At 40.0% G+C, this 20993-nt stretch overlaps 1 protein-coding gene across 1 annotated transcript in view; it reads right to left on the bottom strand.

Moving 5' to 3' along the window:
* Positions 1-4967: 4967 nt before the first annotated feature.
* AGA (aspartylglucosaminidase) overlaps positions 4968-20993 on the bottom strand; it is a 50631-nt gene continuing 34605 nt past the window's right edge. The window contains exons 3-10 of the mRNA XM_009882019.1: positions 19133-19286; positions 18423-18535; positions 12531-12643; positions 11436-11550; positions 9326-9401; positions 8370-8477; positions 6103-6236; positions 4968-5199 (exon numbers count right to left, since the gene is read on the bottom strand). Of these exons, the coding sequence (XP_009880321.1) occupies positions 5099-5199; positions 6103-6236; positions 8370-8477; positions 9326-9401; positions 11436-11550; positions 12531-12643; positions 18423-18535; positions 19133-19286 (914 nt within the window). The 3' untranslated portion in view covers positions 4968-5098. The remainder of the gene's footprint in view (positions 5200-6102; positions 6237-8369; positions 8478-9325; positions 9402-11435; positions 11551-12530; positions 12644-18422; positions 18536-19132; positions 19287-20993) is intronic.

The following is a 20993-nucleotide window of genomic DNA, read 5'->3' as shown; positions in this document are numbered from 1 at the left end:
AGAGAAAGCCTTTGTCCTGTTGGGTTGTTCTCTAACCATCTCTGTATGCTTCTCTTGGAAAAGTAACAACTTCAGCTTCTTCCCATCTGTACAGAAGAATATTCAAATAAACCAAAGGCACTGGATTTCTCGCTAAGCTGAATTTCTTATTCATTAGGATCTTCAAGGGACAAACACTAAGAAAATAGAAATATAAAATGCAACCCAACTTCAAAACTACATTTAAGTGGCACAGCTCACCACTTTCTGTATTTTGTACAGCACCAGCAGTCATAATGGTAATTCAGCAACAAACAGAATTAGAAATGCACAGAGTGAAAACAAGAATCTTCCCATTCATCTAACACATGAAAGTTTTTTCCATGCAGAGCTCCGAAATCACCATTTCTAACCAATAAAACGCCCTGACTTTAATACCACAATTGTTTCTCTAAAACTCTACCTGGAAAAGTATAATGAATTTTTTTTTCTTTCAAAGATTTTTTTCCCTATCCTACTAGAAGAAAAAAATTGCTTTTGCACGGGGCAGGATCGGTGGGGCGGGGAGGGGTGCAGGAGAAGTTGGGTGACAAGTGGAAACACAAAAAGGAAACAAAAAACCCCAAGGATTTTTTACCTAAAACCCTTGTTTATCCCGCAGAGCTGAAGAGAATCTAATTTGTGAATGTCCTGTGCAACAACAGAGAACCCACACCGCAATTTAAGTGAAGACCGTGAGTCAAATGAACGTGGTAACGTAGCCTGTGGACATCAACAGGAAGGCAAACGTTCTTCAGACTTTCAAACAATAAAACATCCAGATGCTAAAATTCTATGCAAGAGAAATTACTTAGTTTATATTTCCCATTTCAGTTTTGCAATTATAAGCGGATCTAATATTATGGTTGCTTAATATAATATTATGAAATACTACTGTAACACGTAAACGTCTGTATGTAATCACGTAATTTCACTTCTTTTACAAGAAATTAATCAGTTGGAAAAAAAATTTACAAAAACGTGTCAGTGTTTGACAAACAGCTCCTCTGTAACGAGACCATATACATTTGTAAATTCAAGTTACTAATCCTGCAAGAGAGAAGTATCTGAAACATTTTCATCTTTTAAGATTAGAGTGTCAGAGTATGGCAGTGCTTTTCTCCTGTTTAGTTACCCTGACACTCTGCAAAGACTCACCACAGCTGCAACCGCAGCCCGAAAATCAGTGGACACTCTTTCAGAGAAAGCCTTTGTCCTGTTGGGTTGTTCTCTAACCATCTCTGTATGCTTCTCTTGGAAAAGTAACAACTTCAGCTTCTTCCCATCTGTACAGAAGAATATTCAAATAAACCAAAGGCACTGGATTTCTCGCTAAGCTGAATTTCTTATTCATTAGGATCTTCAAGGGACAAACACTAAGAAAATAGAAATATAAAATGCAACCCAACTTCAAAACTACATTTAAGTGGCACAGCTCACCACTTTCTGTATTTTGTACAGCACCAGCAGTCATAATGGTAATTCAGCAACAAACAGAATTAGAAATGCACAGAGTGAAAACAAGAATCTTCCCATTCATCTAACACATGAAAGTTTTTTCCATGCAGAGCTCCGAAATCACCATTTCTAACCAATAAAACGCCCTGACTTTAATACCACAATTGTTTCTCTAAAACTCTACCTGGAAAAGTATAATGAATTTTTTTTTCTTTCAAAGATTTTTTTCCCTATCCTACTAGAAGAAAAAAAAAAAAAAGTAGTCACCAGTAACAGGAATTCCCTGAAGAACTGGGTACACTTTGAAGTTGTTACTGCTTTTATTTCACAGACCACCACCTGTCCCTGTAAAGGTGTCAGCTAATCGCACGGAGAGCGCGCAGCACCAGCGGGTGTATTGACCTGCGCTGATTCCAACTGTCGGAGGGAAAAAAAAAAAAAAGAAGAGAATGAAACCACAGCAAATATTGTTAAAGGCACGAACATCTAAAAAAGTGTGCTGCCTGACTCAGCAGCCGAAATCCTACACGTGTTCTCTGTTTCAAAAGAAGGATGAACAGAGTTGTTAATGGGTTACAACAGCCTTGCGATAATTAAACCCAAACAATAAATGCTAAAAGCGTTTCTAAGTTAAAAAGCAATCGGCACCACTGTTGTTTTTACAGTGATAATAAATAAATTCACTCCAGTTTATATACTATTACTTGTAGATTCCATCTGAAAGACCAACCTTGAATTCTCTGAAAACATGAATTATTCCTGATGGAGGCAGTTACAGATGAAAGGACGTATTTCAGTGGTAAACTACGAACAGTGAAGCGACAGGGAAGTTTTCCTCAATAAGCGCATACAAAACATTGTCAGGGTTCATACAGACCGCTTTATTAAAGAACAATTCCATGGCGTGCAAAAACATGGCATAGTTGGCTTTATTAGTCAGACCACTGAGCCAAGATTCTTTTTCTGTCTACATGGATGAAGCCATAATTTGGTAAGAAGTCTCAGCACTAGAGAAAAGCAGGCTAGCTAGATGCTAGTGAACTTGTAACACAGTTGGACTTAAGAAAAAAAAACCAACCCACAATGTTATAGACAGGATGCATTCAACTGTACCACTAACTTGCAAACAATCATATCCTGTGTAGGTTTTTTCTGTGTTTTGTAGTAAAAGTTTGAGAGTAAGAGAACCGCACTACTACTAACAACCTTTAAAAAATATTTTTAAGACAAAACATTAAGCACATTGTTCTTTTAATTCAGAACGGTACATTTATAAATAGTACAAGTTAATATACTGTCAAATTAACAATATATTAAAATCATTTACACAAACTAACCCTTCCATTTATGATAACTGATTCAGCACGACAAAGCAACCTACATTATTAAACCACAGGTATTAGCGCGTATGTCTCATGGAGACAAGTTCACGTATAGATGAGCTGACGGTGCAGTAAGTCAGAACTGTAACTTGGTGACTCCTCTGTTCGAGAGCACTCCTGACCTTCCAGCAGGGGCACTCGGGGCTCTCCGGGAGCGCGCTAGCTAGCACGCAGCGGCATAAGCACACCAGAAAGCCCGCCACGGATGTTCCCAGCCTCTCTCAAAAAGGAATCCTGGTGGATTCAGCTGCAGCAGTTTGAGACACTCATCTCCCAGCACTTCGATGTCTGCAGTCCACAATGCCGTCTTCAAAGCAACAATCATTGGGATTTTATTAACCTATTCGCACTCGACTGCCTGTGTTATCTGAAGATACCGCAGCCGCGGCAGAAAGGATGTAGATCGGGCAGGTACAAAACTTACCTTAAACCACTATGGATATATTCAATAAGAGCTCCTTTGAGTAAAGCTTGTTGTGCCCTACAGTGAACTCTGTGCTACAAGATGCTCTAAAGATCCAGTCACAGAATTGAATCACCAAATAAATGACTTTGTTGATGAAGTTCAACAGCTGGCCATGAAAGCTGGCTATTCTAGTTTGGACCTTTTTTTCCAGCTTTTAAAGATACCAGCTCAGAACATACGGCAACAATCATTCTAAGGCACAGTACACAAGCATCTAAACAACCTTATAAATGATACAGTAAGGTGTGCTTTTATTACCCAATTTTATTCAATTAGACAAAGAATAATTAAAGTGTTCATGACAAGACATGCTCATTTTACTCCCTCCCCTCTTTTAACTTTTCCTGGCTCAAGTTTAGCACAGATTCAATCAAATGCAAGCCACTCAGTTAAAAAATGATCAAACAGATCTTCAAATACTTATGGAACAATCCTCAGGATGCTGAAGTTCTATTACAAATGAATCCTGGCATCGCTAGACACAGCAAGACGACGAGACAAACCCAGCTGTAGGTGACTGTCATGCTCTCGGTGTGCAACCGCTCCTCGGCAGGGGGAGATGTGCTACAGGAAAGGGCAAGCGCACAGGCTATTAGTGACACGGAAATCACTGTGATTAAGACTCATAATTTAACTTCCACTACAAAAAAAAAAGGTGACAGGAAGATTTCCACCTGTCTTCACATCCAGTTAGAGTCAACGCGACACTCCTTGAAGGCTTGTACTACCAGGGATGTTTGGATGTCCTCTCTATTCAAACGTATTCTCAGCTGTTGTGAAACAAGTTACAAAGGTCCACAAGGAGATGCTCCTTATCTCTTAATTAAAGCTTTGAAATCTTCTCCACTACTCTTCAACTCCTCTTCCTTGCTTGTCAGCATTTGCCTGCAATTTTCTTTTCAGGAGAAAAAAAAACCTGGACTAAATCTTAGAATGACAATTAAATATTCTCAAAATAAGGCTTACGTGTAGAGGCAGAGCCCCTCCTGCTCCCTGCCCTTGACTCCAGATTTCTGCCAAATTCATTTTTAAATGGCAAAGTGAAGGTCCAGTTCAATGTTCATCACTTTGGGCTACTTAGTTCTTATGAAAACAGACTAGAAGAGCCATCAGACGCTTGGTCTCTTTGCATGCGTATGACCGCTCGTCCACTTTATGAGGTCTCTTTGAAAGTTTTTTTTCCAGTAACCAAAGCTCTACTTTCCCCAAAAAGCAGGCGAAACCGGGCATTGCTTGGAAGTAAATCTACAGCAGATAACTTTTTGTGGTATTTAAAACCACAGTTTGATTGTCAGGTTTGCAAAAGTTTAAAAATTGAGTTGGGATGTAACAGACGTCAGTAGTGAAGCACATCAATTTCAGCCATTTCACTTCCATGTAGGTTTTTCAAGAGAGATGACTTGCCTATGCTAACTGTGGAAGTGTCAGCACTAACTCTAATTTTTGCAACTATGTTCACTTCCCTCAAACTACATACAGTCAGGATTTTAAACATCGCTCTAGATTATAGTACCAGTCTACAACCATTTAGAAATAACTTCCCAAGAGAATTATATTAGGAAGCTACAGATTAAGCTTAGTTGCACTACAAAAAGCCATAATAAAGAAGATGATATTAAAAACAGTGAAGTAGTGGCTGCACCATCAATATACCTTTGTACTTGTTCACGTGATTACGCAACAGTGAAAATGAACAACCAATTTAAAGAAGTAACACCTGGGGAACCTTAGCACCCTCCTTCTCCAAGTTCACGTGTTAAGAGGATAAAAGACATTAAATGCAATCTACTACTTGCTCAGTTGGCTGACTGAGCAAAGGGCTAGAAACCATGAAGTGAAACTGAGTGAATCCTGGAATTTTATTACAGGCAGCACCTAGGAAAGAATGGGAAAAAAAGAAAGGTATAATTTGCTGCATTTAGCATTAGTGTCTTTGTCGTTGTACTTTATCATCTAAAGACCCGGTTACTAATTCTACTACAATGGTGTAATTATTCTTTTGCAATCTGTTGAACCCAAGACATCTTGAAAGTAGTTAATTTTTAAGTAAAAATACAGTGCTATTGACTGCTGTAGTGCAATTAATGCCCTTATAATACAATTCAAAGCAGTAACGTAACTTAGGAAAATCTCTCTCTCTCTCTTTCAATCCTGATTAACTTAATGAGTTCCTCCAACACTAATCTCTTAAACACAGAACTATGGGAAATGAGAGATCAAAGAACAGCAATAAGCAGTCTAACTAAATAAGCCATGTTGATTAGCAAATTGTATTTCCTACTGATCTAAGAGTTCACTAATGAGATGCCTGGCACAAAGGCTGATCTTGGATTGCTTTGAAGTCATGTTTAACATTCACATTCTCCCTGCCTTATGCCATATCTAGGGGAGGCATAAGCATTCTTTTGTAAAACCTTCAAATTAATCATACACAGTCCAGGAAAACACATGAAGGTTGTAAATATTTTTGATTTTTACTAAGACTTGCATAAATTTTGTGAAAGTCTAAGACATCAAAATACAGAGAAAAAATTAAAATCTCTCAAGTCCACACTAGGACACAGTTGCCCTGCTAACCAGCATTTGATATTGCGAATGGCCAGTGTTGCTGCAGTGTTCAAAGAATTAATTTCTGCCAAACAGGTTTTTAAAGGGCAAAGTGAAGGTCCAGTTCAATGTTTACTATTCATCAGCTTCTGCTTTAAAATCCACCTTCAGTTTTGTACTTCGTGACCTAGATAGGGTCAACAAGCTTTGTCTGTTAAGCAAAACACATACCATAACTTCCAGTTGTATTGGCACATATAACAGCACCAAAGAACTTTGGAGCATACTTCTGGATTCTGGAAATCACTTTCTGACAGGCTGCTGTTGGGTCTGTTCCCATCCTCATATACTCCACAGCTTGATAACTGAAAAAACAACCAACCCCACACCCAGACAGTTAGCCATACTCCGCAATATATTCTAAAATACCACTGAGAAACCTTGATTCCTTTGAATCAGGAAAACGCATGATAAATAATCCTTAGCCAAATGTCATATTGGCAATTATTACTCACATTCTACATGAAAAGTAATTAGAAAAAGGACTAAAAGGGACTGCAATAAGTCATCTGTGACGCGTCTCAGTCTAAGGCAGCGTGGGATAACTCTGATCATTTGCAGTAGAAGAGGCTAAGCAACAAGTCAGTTCAAGAACTGCAAAGAAGCAGTTACAGAGTTAGTGGATTTATTTTTTGTTGCATGATTAAGTTTGACATTAAAAGTTATTACTAGTTTTCAAAAAGGCCAATGTCAAGATAATTTTTTGGAAGAAAACTGACCTCCAATATTACTAAAATCAATAATTTATCAGTAAAGTAAGCATTAAAAAACTTTCCGAAAAAACCCTAAAGTTTCTGAAAACCTCAAAATTGACACAATTTCTTTATTTCATGAATATGAAGGTACAATGTTTTGATCGAGACTTTGAGCCACTTGCACATTTTTTTGCGAGGCAATTTAAAAAAAATATTCTTACTCTAAATGAAAGAGTAATCAAAATGAACTTCCTTTGTATCTACAGTATCATTAGACAAATGACTGTATGGGCATTGCTTGAGATGAATCAGTTGCATTTCCAAAATGTCTTCAGAGGCAAAAAAATTACTTTTGTTGTCATTTTCTTTCAGAACCTGAAGATTAAAAGATAGCGCAAAATATAACTCACAAGCAAACACCACTAGATTTTGTTCTGATGAAAGATGCATATACCAAGACCAACTCTTGTTACACTAAGACTCATCTACAAACAGCATTAACTATAAATGCTACCAAAGTACCACGCAAGAGAACTTTCCTTGCATTTTCAGACTCCCTATTATCTTTGATTTATTCTAACTATCAAATAGGTTGAAGTTATCTGAAGATAACTACCTGAATATAAAGCTGTGTTTCACAGGGGTCTCTTCACTAATCAGAAACTCAGTAAGATGTTACTATCTCAAAGAAGGCGGACAGAAAATATGAGCAATTTTGCCCTGTATTTGACACTTCCTTCCCTTCTGGCAGCTCAATTCTATTCTTCGTTTTCATGTGGGAATATCTAAATAACATGGAATTAGGAAAGATCTGCATCTACAAGGAACCTGTGATTAACTATCTAGTCCGAGTTGTTTTCTAAAACCCGTTGGTGGCAACACAAAATGTTTTAAGCATTACAGCCAAATCCTTCAGGCTGCTAAACTGTAACGTACGCTTTTATTGATTAACCTCCTAGCGGAGCTCAGCTCGCTACTATTGTTGGTATCCGGTACCTCAGGATAATTCATGAAGTTGTCAACTGCCTTGTATTTCAAGACTGGCTTGGAACAGCTTGAAACTCATTAAGGACGTTGGTAAATATGCAACAGCTAGTAGGCATTCACAACTGCCACAGTTTCAGAAAAAGCACCTGAGTGCTATGAAGGCCACTGCTATATATTCCTTCAAAAATCAGTGCCCGTTATGTTCAGCACGGGCTTCCGCAACTCATTCTTGCTGAGAGCGACCCACAAGAATGACTGTCAAGACTCAGTCATGAGAACAGCCATGTTTTATGCAGGTTTATGCAACCACGACGACAGCACAGCTTCAAATGAGATGCAATTAGACAGGTTTGTTACAGTGACATCTCCCCACCCTCCCGAGTAATCTGAGACTCACCCCTCATCCTTTCTACAGTTTATAACACCTATTTCCCACACAACAAAACACTTTGGAGGGGGAAAAAGCTAATCAGTTCTGTTAAAAAGCATGCAGGTTGGGAATACACTCATTACCTGCTGCCTGTTTGCTCACAGCTTGGCAGTATTAAGGGATCTGTCATCAAGATATTTAAGAAGTCACTTTTAAGACAGATCATAAGGATGACTTGATTCTCCTACTGTTCTCTCCCCTTCTGTTCCTTCCTTTACTCCCACTTCAGCAGCCAGTAAGTCAGACTGTCTTTTTAATCAATTACTTCATTTGCTGAGTTCACATTTTGCTAGAGAAAGCTAACAGAGCCTGCCCTGAGGACAAACCTGGGTAAGAAGCGCATCATGATGTCACCATCCCCAGTGGCTGCAGCTCCTCCGGCTGTACTATCCGCATAGGATCCCGCTCCAGCTATCGGAGAATCTCCTACACGCCTGTAGTGAACAATGGAAAAAAACCAAAAACTAGAAACTATAGAAAACTGTAATTTACTAATTCCAGTGGGATTCCATTAATGTAACAGCTCTTGGCCTGATATTGGCACGTTCTTATGACTTGGGCACACGTTTAACTTTGTCAACCGTACTGCCTCCAGCTGGGTTAGCATTAAACCCACAGGAGCACAGGTAAAGAGGTCACTCCACTGCGGTCAGAACTCGTCTTAAAACTACTGATTAAAGTGATCTGTGATAACCTGACTGACCTGAGGCTTAATCCACCTCCAATGCACAAATGTTTGTTATTACACCGACAGGGCAGTTTGTTACTATACTGTTAGGGCACTAAGGTTTAGCCAGTGGGCAACAGTAAGCAGCTGGGGACATTAGTACGTTTAATAACTTCTCCCTAAATCCAGAAGTTGTCTGACTTGGTTGACAGACAAGATTCCTAACTGGGTAGAAAAAAAATAAAAATCTCAAGGACAAAATACAAGCCTGGGGCTCTGATTCTATGTACATTTTTTTGGAGAACGTGCACCTCTCCAAAATGCTTATTTGTCTCTGGTGCCTCATCCTACAAGTTGCCTCACAACCAGGCCAGTTGTTTGTGTCTCTGTATGTTGAATTAAGCAAGCTGAAAAACAAGCAATCCCTCAAACAAACACAAATCATCTTGCAACTGAATCAGTTTTGCGGTATTAGAATTTATGGCAGTGCCCAGAAATAAGCAAGGCCATTTTGTGATCATTGCAGTCTAAAACATATAACCTTTAGATAAGCTTAACATAGGAAGTGAGGTGGGGAAAAAAAAAAAGCTTTTTTGTAAAACTAGAGATACTAACCCTGGAATTTTGTGGACTGCACCGTTAGTAGATGTCCCAGAAGCAACAGTTCCGCTTGCACCAATTACAACCATACCTAAAATTTTCAACAGGGATGAAACATATTCAGGAACACTCCCGACAAATTTATTAAATTGGCACTATGGTTATCAAACAGAACCCCAATACCCAGACTGTTCAAGCTACTGATATCCTGAAACACAGAAAAGATGTACTCTTAAAAAAACCCCAACATGTTCTTTTCAAAACACATTTGGAAACTTTTTGGATGTATTACAAGAGCTCAAAAAGGAATCTAAACCATTGAGTGCCACACTGTTCAGAGCTGTATGTTACTGCAGCCGAAGAAGCCACTGTCTCCTGATATACACCTGCATTAACCAGTAGAGAACAAGCACCCAGTGTCACCACATCCTGCACCGGTACCATCAGAACAACAAAGTCTGGAAATTATCAATGGTGCTTGAGGGGGATAGAAAAAAAAAAAAAAAGAGTCAGAAAGATGAGCTTAAATTTGGCAGAAGGTGACATACTGCCTACCAAAGTAACAAGAATTACAGGACAGGCAATCCAATGTGTGGATGAGCCTATGCCTTGCTAGTTCGGTGCTGATAAGGAAGCTACTGCCTCACACCAGAGAAGCTTAGATTGTCCCTTGGAAGAGGATTTGGGATCAGCTGCTTCTCCATAGAGCAAGACTGCACCTCTTTAAGAGAGGGCAGAAATTGCTGCTGGTATCAAATTCCAGTACAAAATGAGAGCCAAGAAGCAGAATTCAAGGAGCTGAATTGCGGTCCTCCGACCTCACTAAGCAGTACCTCCTTCTCATAGGAAGGCTTCCTGACCAGTAGCAGCTGAAAGCGTAGAGGCACTGACTCCGTGGCCACTGTTAACCTCTGCAAAGAGACTGGAAGGGTACCAGTTCCTACCAGCTTCCTAAATGCTTTCTGAATGAAGACTCTTCTCAAAATGTGTTTGTCAAGGAGACATTTTATATATAAAACAATGGGGTGGGAGACCCTGAAACACAAATATAAGTGCCATCATTTACTACTAAATAGCTTAGGACTACTTAATGATACATCAATTCCGGAATTGTATTTATTTAGCCGATTCCCCTCTCATCCTGACACTCCAGTTTCTGAGTATTCTAGCACATACTAAAGACTGTATATCGCAGTAAAGAAAGCTACCTACCAACTTAAGAATTTGGTACGTTTCCTGACTTCTGTAGAACGTTAATTGCTTATTAGTAGAGTGGACTAGAAGCAAAGAAGAAAGATTCACACTTGAAACAACTTTTCAATTCTTGGTATTGCAAATACTGTCAGGCAAAAAGTTCTGAATTGCTAAACTGAGAAAAATCCAGACTAAACCAAGAAATGCAAGTTTCAAGACTACAAAGCATAAAGCTTTGAAAGACATGAATCTGTAGCCGCTCCAGTCCTTTGTCTGATCTGCTCATTAATCAGCTTATAGGCTTAGCAATTAACAGTCCTCAATCAGTAAACTCTTAGAAGTTTGTGGGACTACTACTGCTAACCTGTTTTAAGCACAGTAGTTTCTGTAGAAATTTACTGATTTAGTCAAAAGCCAGAATAGAAGAAAAATGAAAGCAAGCTTTAATTTTTAAGTTTAAGGACTGTTCAACAAACATTGCTTTTGGCTGGCAACAGGACTAACTGTTTACTCATTTCTTCCACCACCACAAAGCCTTTTAAGTTGTCCTGACAGCGCCAGGGGAGGCTTGACCTAAGTTAACCATAATCAAGATAAAAATAATTATTTTTAACCTTGATCAGTTTTCTAAGCATCCATAGCTGCCCAGGCAATTATGCCAAGGTATCTGAGGGAAAAGCAGTAGAGCAGTGAACAAATAGCTAAGGGCAAAAAATGAAGCAAGTGGCTGTGCAGCCAGTGCACTGGAAAAACAAAAACAAATCCTACTTTTAGGCACTCCATCCTAACACATAAGTAAAAGAACCTTGAAACCGCTATAAACAGGAAATAATGCCTATATGAAATACTGTTCTTTAAACTCAGTATGATTTAATCTGTAGGGGAATAAGAAAAAAAACAAATCAACATCAGAGTTACCAAACGTTATTACCAATAGTATCATGATTATGAACGCTTCTTTGTGAGGTGGTCTCTTCTTCTTTATAAGTTACTTTTTCAGGCCGTTTGTATGGTCCACAGGATTTTGAAGAGTCTGGTACGACATTCTGTAATTATTTTGTGATTTGAATGAATAACACATTATGCTTCATTACAGATAAATTTAAAAATACTACAATCAATACCTATCATCTACTATACAGTATCAGATGCCCAATACTTAAATTATAGAGCTGTACTGAAATCCCACAAGTTGTGTCACTTAAAGAATAAAGACTGACTTCTGGTATTATATAGTAAAAAAAGAAACTAGAAAGTTACGTTCTTCAAATTAGCGAGTTTCTTTCGCTCACTTGACCGGTAAAAAAACAAAAACAAAAACAAAACAACAAACTCATTCTTCAGCAAAGTGAAGAAAATTTTCAAGCTAAAAAAAACAACCAGATGAACTGAGCTTGTTTTACCAATGACAATAATATCTTGACTAGACAAGTCAGTATATAGTCAAGGTATTTTCCCAACAGAAAAACAATTACGTATTGAATAAAAATGGTTCAGCAATGCAGCATTTCATATCCAAGAAACAATGAAGACCATGCACAAACATGTAGATATCTGCAACACCAATCCCAAAGCAAACAAACAAAAAATAATATCACAGCAACAAACCAACCTCACCACAACAGGCAAGCTTAACGGACAGCTGCACTAAGCTGATGCATTCACTACATAAAGCCTAACTATTTAAGGACCTTAATTGCAACTGTAAGATTTTCTTTCAGAAACGTATACATGCATCTTTGAGAAGTCCTTTCCAAATTTAGAGCTAAAAAAATAATTCATTCCCCCACCAAAATGCTACTGCAGCAAGGTCAAAACCAGCTGGATCTAAGACATAAGAGCTAGACAGATACTGTTCCAGAATCTACCAAATGCTTGGTAAATCCAAGTTTGTTCCGTTTAATAAGAAAAAGTGTCTCTTTTTCTTCACATGTAAAGCACAACTTCAATATAAGCTGAAAGGAAGAGGCAATGCTGCATTACTGACCTTCCAAACCCCCCCTTCACCACCACCACTGCACTGTACCTTCCAGTAGTTGGGCTGACAGCTTTGATTAAGCCACTTGGAATACACCGAAAGAGAATTTTGGGTAGTTAAATCTTCATATGGAAACCCCATTCTTACAGCAAACAGGGAGGCTTGAAAAGCAACAACAAAACCAAAACCATTAATTTATTCACGTTTTCATATACTTCATGATAATGCATTAAGGTAATGTTATCTAGAAATACTACATTCTCTATGGAGATGAGAAATACATCTTCTGGGAGCAGTATCAGCCATTATAGTCATGTACAACTGCAGTAACAAACTCTCCCTTCACTGGTAATATCAAATTTCCTCAATTCACTATAACTATGTTAACACATATAAGTTTTACTATTGAAAGAAAAACAAATTTAACTCTGTTAATCAACTGGACACAAATAACCTGGAGCAAGAGTGGCCTGGGCTCTGTGTGTCACAGAAATATTTAAATAAGTGATACAAATAATAGTACATTTTCCTTTAAAAGCTAGTCTTTTATGAAATATAAAGTAACATAGCAGCACAACATTTGCCACTAAAACACTGATACTTGCAGAAATCAATCCACCAGACACATCATAGTACACTTCTTCCTTGCAGCTTTAAAAGTGACTGCTTCCTTGTTTTGAAAATTAATACAGCATGTGTCAAGGGAGCAAAAGAAATACCAACACAGGCAATGAAAGAACGCTGCACTTCTAAGAATGGCTTTTATAGTTAGGGAAAGGGAAAAGAAAAAAGATCAACTGTTCTTTCATCTTTTAGTTGTAGATACCTTTGACATTACCTAGTAACAGATACTGTTGCTAGATTCAGAAGCTTGAATTTGTATTACCAATCCTTGATAATAATGTCACTAAAACACACAGCTGAACAGGCTTCTCCAGCCCAAGAATTTAGAAAAGCCTTCAATTATTTCTGGACAGCTTTTCTGTGTTTTTCTTAAAAACAGACACAATTAAAGTTCCTTTGCACTCAGAGGAAAAGAAAACTGACAGCTTCAATTAAACAGATATTTATTTTCCCATTTCTAGAACAAACAGGCAGGATTTTTGTTGGGTTTTTCTTTTTTTTTTGTTAAGGTAAAATTGTGCTTGTGCATGTTTGTCAGTCATTCTTTCATGACTTTTGAAGCCTTGTTTCCACTGCAGGAAGCAGAGTTGGTCATTTTTACTCTCTGAACTTTTTACTTATATTATTGGCCTAAGAATTGCTAGTACAAAAAGGCAAAAGGTCAGGCACATATGAAACTTTACTGTCTGTTGGAGACAAACCTGAAAATTCCTTGGCAGATGATAACCAAAATTCTTTTTTTCTTCACTTGTAATCATTCTGCACTGAATGTCCCTCACCAGACTCAGTTCTACATTTGCATACATGGCCTTTATTTTTATTTTCTAAGACTTGTCCTGAAGAAATAAGGCAACGAATGGAAAAAGCAGTTCTTTTCACAGTGCAAGAACTGATCAGTGTGGTTATCTGTAGGTGTTCAACAAAAAATACACCACCGGCAAGAAGCAGGACCCAGGTAACTGGAGAACTGGTCAGCCTCACCTTGATCACCGAGAGGAAGATGGAACAACTAACCCTGGACACCATTTTTGAGCTCCTGAAGGACAAGAAGGTGATTGGGAGTAGTCAGCACGGCTTCACAAAAGGGAAGTCATGCTTGATCAGGCTGCTAACCTTCTGTGATGAAACAACTGGTTTGGTAGATGAAGGGAGAGCTACTGCTCTAATCTAGATATTGCGTGCCTTGGCTTCCATAAGGCTTTTGACACTGTCTCCCATAAGATCCGCAAAGAGAAGTTGATGAAGCATTGGCCGGATGAGCAGACAGTGATGTGGACTGAAAACTGGCTGAAGGGCTTAGCTCAGAAGGTGATGATTGGTGGCATGAAGTCTAGTTGGAGCCAGTAAGTAGTGGTGTACCCCTGGGGTCAATATTGGGTCCAGTAACATTCAGTATCTTCATTAATGATCTGGATGATGGGGCAGAGCGCATGTACCCTCAGCAAATTTTGCAGATGAGACAAAACTGGGAGGAGTGGCTGACGCACCAGGGGGTTGTGCTGGCATCCAGAGTGATCTTCACAGGCTGGAGAAACGGGCTGATAGGAACCTCATGCAGTTCAACAAAGACAAGTGGAAAGTCCTGCATCTGGGGTGGAACAATCCAATGCACCAGTGCATGCTGGGGCCACCCAGCAGTAAAGGAGCTTGGCAGGAGAAGACCTAGTTCTGAGGGGCTGAATGTCAGGCAGCAATGTGCCCCTGCAGCAAAGGCAGCTAACAGTGCGGGCTCGGCTCCAGCATTAGAAGCACTGCCTGTAGGCTGAGGGAGGTGATCCTTCCCCTCTGCTCAGGTGTCCATACTGGGACCAGTACTGTTCAATATCTTCCTCAGTGACAAAGACAGTGGGATCAAGTGCACCCTCAGCAGGTCTGCAGACAACACCAAGCTGAGTGGTGCAGTTGACACACTTGAAGGACAAGATGCCATCCAGAAGGACCTGGACAAGCTCGAGAAGTGGGCTCATGTGAACCTCATGAGGCTCAACAAGGACAAGTGCAGGGTCCTGCACCTGGGTTGGGGCAACTCCTGGTATCAAAGCAGGCTGGGGGATGGAGGGACTGAGAGCAGCCCTGCCAAGAAGGACTTGGGGGTACTGGTCGATGAAAAGCTGGACATGAGCCGACAATGTGCACTCGCAGCCCAGAAAGCCAACCGCATCCTGGGCTGCATCAAAAGCAGCTCAAGGGAGGCGATTCTGCCCCTCTACACCACTCTGGGGAGATCCCACCTGCAGTGCTGCCTCCAGCTCTGCGGCCCTCAGCACGGGAAAGAGGGACCTGTTGGAGTGGGTCCAGAGGAGGCCACGAAGATGCTCTGAGGGCTGGAGCACCTCTGCTGGGAGGACAGGCTGAGAGAGTTGCGGGTGTTCAGTCTGGAGAAGAGAAGGCTCCGGGGAGACCTCAGAGCCCCTTCCAGTGCCTAAAGGGGATTTATAAGAAAGATGAGTACAGACTTTTTAGCAGGGCCTGTTGCAATAGGACAAGGGGCAATGGCTTTAAAATAAAAAAGGGGAGATTCAGGCTAGATAGAAGGAAGAAATCGTTTACGACAAGGGTGGTGAAACACTGGAACAAGTTGCCCAGAGAGGTGGTAGATGCCCCATCCCTGGAAACATACCATGTCAGGTTGGATGGGACTCTGAGTAACCTGGTCTAGTTGAAGATGTCCCTGCCCATGGCAGGGGCGCTGGACAGGACAGCCTTTAAAGGTCCCTTGCAGCCCAAGGCATTCTATGATTCTATTCAGCACTGGAGAGGCCACATCTGGAGCGCTGTGTCCAGTTTGGGGCTCACCAGTGCAAGAGACATATAGACATACTTGAGGCAGTTCGGCAAAGGGCCACAAAAATGAAGAAGGGACCGGAGCATCTCTCCTATCAGGACAGGCTGAGAGAGCTGGGACTGTCCAGCCTGGAGAAGAGAATGCTCAGGGGCATCTCATCAGTGTATAAAAATACCTGAAGGGAAGGCTCAAAGAAGACAGAACCAGGCCCTTTTCGGTGGCGCCCAGCGACAGGACAAGAGGCAATGGGCACAAACCGAAACGCAGAAGGTTCCCTCTGAACAGCAGGACACACTTCTGCACTCTGAGGGTGAGCAAGTTGCCCAGAGGTTGTCCAGTCTCCTTCCTTAAAGACATTCAATACATATCAGACATGGTCCTGGGCAACCAGATCCAGGCGGCCCTACGCGAGCAGTGGATTTGAACCAGAAGACCTCAAGTTCCTGCCAACCTCAACCATTCTGTGATTCTGTAATACATCCTCTTACTTAAGTTCTCTACACAGCAAAGCTTTTAAAATACCTAAACTTCAATTTTGTGAGTCAACGTAAAACAGAACTGTGAAGACTATTCAGGTTTGATGGGACTCTAACAGATTCCATCAGTGTTCTTAACAATGAAAACAAAAACTTCCTGTTACTTTCATTAAAATTTTACTGCCAGGAACAATGTACTGGTCACACATTTAATAATGATCAACTAAACAAAATTAATGTGTGCCACAGCTTGCCTCCTCCTCTCTAGTGTCAACCACTTATAGAAATGAAATTTTAGGAGACAGGCAGACTTTCCTGGATTATATCACTAAATATATTCAAATAAAACTGCAGTTTAGTTATTGGGGAAAGAATAACCTCAGCAATTTTGCATCTTGAATAAAAAAAGCCTGCAGAGATTATATATATTAATGTGAAAAGGTTTTACTATTCTAGCTAGCTTTTCTGGTGAAAATGTAAATATTCTTATTCAGAAAACAAACTGTTTTTTCTCTCACATACTGATTTGAAGATTCGAACGTATTCTACTGAAGCTATAGCTCTATTTTCTCTTTATCAATCTTCACCTGGTAAAGACAGCTATAGTTTCCTTTATCCAAATTCCTATTTCCACAGAAAATACATTCCTTCACAAGAAATATTATTCTTTCTCAATTTCTCCACCGCTTTGATTCATTCACTAACATTTATCACTACCTCTGATTTTTTCTCAGATGTATCTTCAGCTTTCCTGTCTTTCTTTTGCCACTACTGCTGACAGTTTCTTCTGGGGAAGTTCTCACTGACAGCAAGGACTCAGCATAACAGCCTTGTCCACATGACTCCATTATGCGAAGAGATATCTTTTTAGGCTAGAAAATATACTTTAAATCAGCAGTTTAATTATTCTGGTTCTTCATCTTCCTTATCTTTTCTGCTCATTGTATCGATCAAAAGTTAAAAATGTTTTGATAACTACCAATGACGGGGAAAGGAGTACTATGAGAATTTCTTCCTCCTCTATTTAACACCTGACCAATTTCTTTTTTAGGATCACCTCTGAAACCTCTCTTACCAAAGCCACTTGTAACCCAATCACGGCCAACTGCTTCAATGAAATAGAATCTGCAAATCTCTCTCTTTTCAGACCTTCTGTCAAACACTGTCTTCACCTCCCTCTATTGCGCTATTTTTTTCCATCAAAAAACTGCTGTTGCACTTATTTTTCTATCGTTCTGTAGACATTAATTCCTTCAAAAATCTTTTATCTTTTCTTATCAATTTCAAAGCACTTGACTCACCCTTAATGCTCAGATTTCAATTTCCACGCTTATCTCCACATTTCTTTCTGAGCAGGCACATACGTTTTAAAAGTCCTTAACTGTGAGCCAAGTAACCTTCTACTCACTACTTACATACCTCCCTGGAATGTACATCTCTCTTGAAACCACTATTATTCTAACAGCAGCAGCTCATATTTTAAAAGCTCAACTATTCCTTCAGTTTGCTCTTTTGTTGGGCTTAAGAGTAGAGCCTGTAATGCAGTATTTTACATTCAAGTTCTCGCTAATATTTTTAAACTAGGAAAGATGGTAATCGCACTCAATATATATTAAAATAGTAAAATATAATATATTAATATATATAATAGTAAAATAGCGTCTATTAATTCTGTTATTCCTTAGAAAAAGTTACTCCATGGTTTTAAATGTGATGTTTACATCTAACAGATTCTATAGTGTCGTGTATTGAATCATCTTTGATACTTTTGATATCGGTGATATTAGCAAAGCCTTGGGATTCAAGTTCATATTTGCAGTGAAATTGGTGGCAAGATCCTAAAATTGTATTTTTCTTTTCATGTCCAAATAATGGACTAAAACCTAAATCATACACACATAATAAGAGAGTAAACACTTCTGAATAATTTGACTAGATTAATTTGATTGTCAGGGAATCGTTCCACCTATATTACCAACATTAATATATAGCAATTTTAACAGGAAGTGATTTAAGAAAAGGGTATGACTTGGAAGTAGTTAAAAAAATAATTACCTGACTCTCCCACTAATAATGTATGCTTAGTGTATTCAATGACCTTTCGCGCTACACCAATTGCATTTTTTACACGTCTGAGATCCGCAACTGCCCCAACTTCCATAGTGTTGCTGGAAACAAGAAATATTTAAAACTTATTAAAAACACAAAAATAATGGTACATTTTTTTATTAGCCAAAAGCTGTTGTCATCTAAATTAGAAAGCTTGCTCCTTTAACATATTGCTTAAATTGTTCTATGCCATAGACAGATGGCATCACACTAGTAGGGAAAAGCTTCATACATATCTTGTTTCCTTTCACACATGAGGATGTTGCTCAAGTAACAATAACTCCATTCACAGTAATATTTTCAGCAGAGTAACTATTTTGTTACACAAACTCATAACATGAACCGCACACAGAAGACAATTGTTCCCGAAGTGAAATCTATGGAATGAATGTAAAGGGAAAGTTTACAAAGCTATAAACTCTGCTTTGCAACTGCTGTACCTAGAGCCGGATTACTGCACTACAGGTAAAGATTCAATAACAAACATGCTTAGGTTCTCTGCCACCAATTAGATAAGCCTTTTTTCTAGTTCCACAAGTTGACCTATAATTTGTCCCATAGTCAGCCCTAAACCAACAAGATCTCTGTAACAACCCTTACACTGAAGTGTGTTAAAAATCACAGGGATCACTCTTTTCTCCATGTAGTTTTCTTACCCATCCATAATCATTGCATCCAGTGTCGTTTCTCCACTTTCATCTGGGCTTCCTCCGTACCCCACACTCCCATCGCACTGGTCAATCTCACACTGGCCACAGCCTCTCTCAACCGCATCCAGCTCAGAACCTCCCAACTGTAATACTCTCCAAGCTGTAATCAATACAAATAATTAAATGTCACCAGTGGAAAAAAAGTCTCCACTACTGCTTTAAAGAATGTTTTAAGGATGGACATGATGAAGATGCACTATATAAGGGGATAAAAAACGTAAGCTAATAGGTGAAATAAAGTAAAAATATAAATATATTCAAAAGAATGTAAAGCATTGCTTTTCTAAATACTGTTCTTGCATATCTGATTAGCGTTTCTGACTGAGAAATTAAGCTTGCTTTCTGACTGGAAAGGTGTTACTAACAATCATCACAACTGCCATACATTTAAATAACCAACCATTTCTTTGTCACTGCTTATTTAAAGCCTCTGGGGGGAGGAGGGGGAGCAAAACTTTTCTCTCAAAAAAAAAAAAGAAGGCTGTATGTAACAAGCAGCCCTCAAAAGCTTCATAGGAGAATACTAAGTGTCCAGCTGCAGAATAAAGAGATCTAAACCATACACTGATCTAAACCTACAACAGGAACTACGTAAGAAAAGAAAATGGAAATGATATGCAAGAAACTAGTCCCCACATTCTTCTGCTCAACTCTTAGTCTTTTATTCTTTAGCACCTAGCTCATGATGCAGTTTCGTAAGACGCTACAGACGCGCCCAATGACATGACTCAAATAAACGGGGCCCAAAGGCTTTGCACATGTGACATTTCACAAGGCTGGACCTCAGGCAAGATTTTTGGAGCTGCCTGAGCTTGCTGCCATTGAGAGCTGCGATCCTGCTCCCTCCTCCCTGCGCTGGCTCTGGCGCTCCATCCGTTAGCAGACCCAGCCCAGGGCAGCAGCAGCAGCTTATAGCCCAGCTCTTTTTGGCACAACTAAACTGTTACACCATCTGAGCCACCCTGAGAACGCTCACCTTCACAAACACCACGTGCAACTGCACGAAACCACCAGCACCAAGGAAAAAGCAAGGCTTAACGCCTAGCATCCAACTCCACATACGCTTGTCTTTATTATAAACTTCAGCGTGAGGAGTACAGATCCAAATCCCATTCACAGATTCGCCGAATCTTCAGAGTTGGAAGGGACCTCTAGAGACCATCCAGTCCCACTCCCCTGCTAAAGCAGGACTGCCCAGAGCACATCCCTCAGGACTGCATCCAGGCGGGTCTTGAAACCCTCCAGGGAAGGCACCCCCCCCCCTCCCGGGGCAGCCTGTGCCACTGCTCTGTCACCCCAACCCTAAAGAAGTGTTTCCGTGTGTTGGAACGGAAATTCCTCTGTTCCAACTTGTGCCCATTGCCCCTCGTCCTGTCACTGGGATCATTCCTTTCACTGCTGCGAGTAGCCTTAACACAAGCTTTCAAGAGCTGCAAAGCAAGGGCCCTGTGGTTTTTGTGACAGCATTTCACCTCTGACCTACGCAACGCTTTACAGGTAACCCGTTTCACCAGCAAGGCTTCCCTCACACCAACTTATTTACAGCCCAGCTGTGGTACAACAGCCCGGGAGTCTTTTAAAACCAGCACCCACGACTAATTCACGCTGCCATCAGCAAACCCGCTCTGTCAATAAGACAGCACAAAACAACAAAGAGCTCCAAAGATGTAATACTCACAACTACCTAAATCTCTGGGGGCAAGAGCGGCTCGCACAAGGGCACCGTTATATACCAGTCACAAGTGTGCCAATCACATAATTAGCAGAGGAACGTTTCTCATCTGACCCCTGAGGGGAAGAGGGCAGC

Source organism: Charadrius vociferus, unplaced genomic scaffold (genome assembly GCF_000708025.1).
Source record: "Charadrius vociferus isolate BGI_N301 unplaced genomic scaffold, ASM70802v2 scaffold141, whole genome shotgun sequence".
NCBI classification, from domain to species: Eukaryota; Metazoa; Chordata; class Aves; order Charadriiformes; family Charadriidae; genus Charadrius; species Charadrius vociferus.
This window is presented reverse-complemented; position numbering and strand designations above follow the sequence as displayed.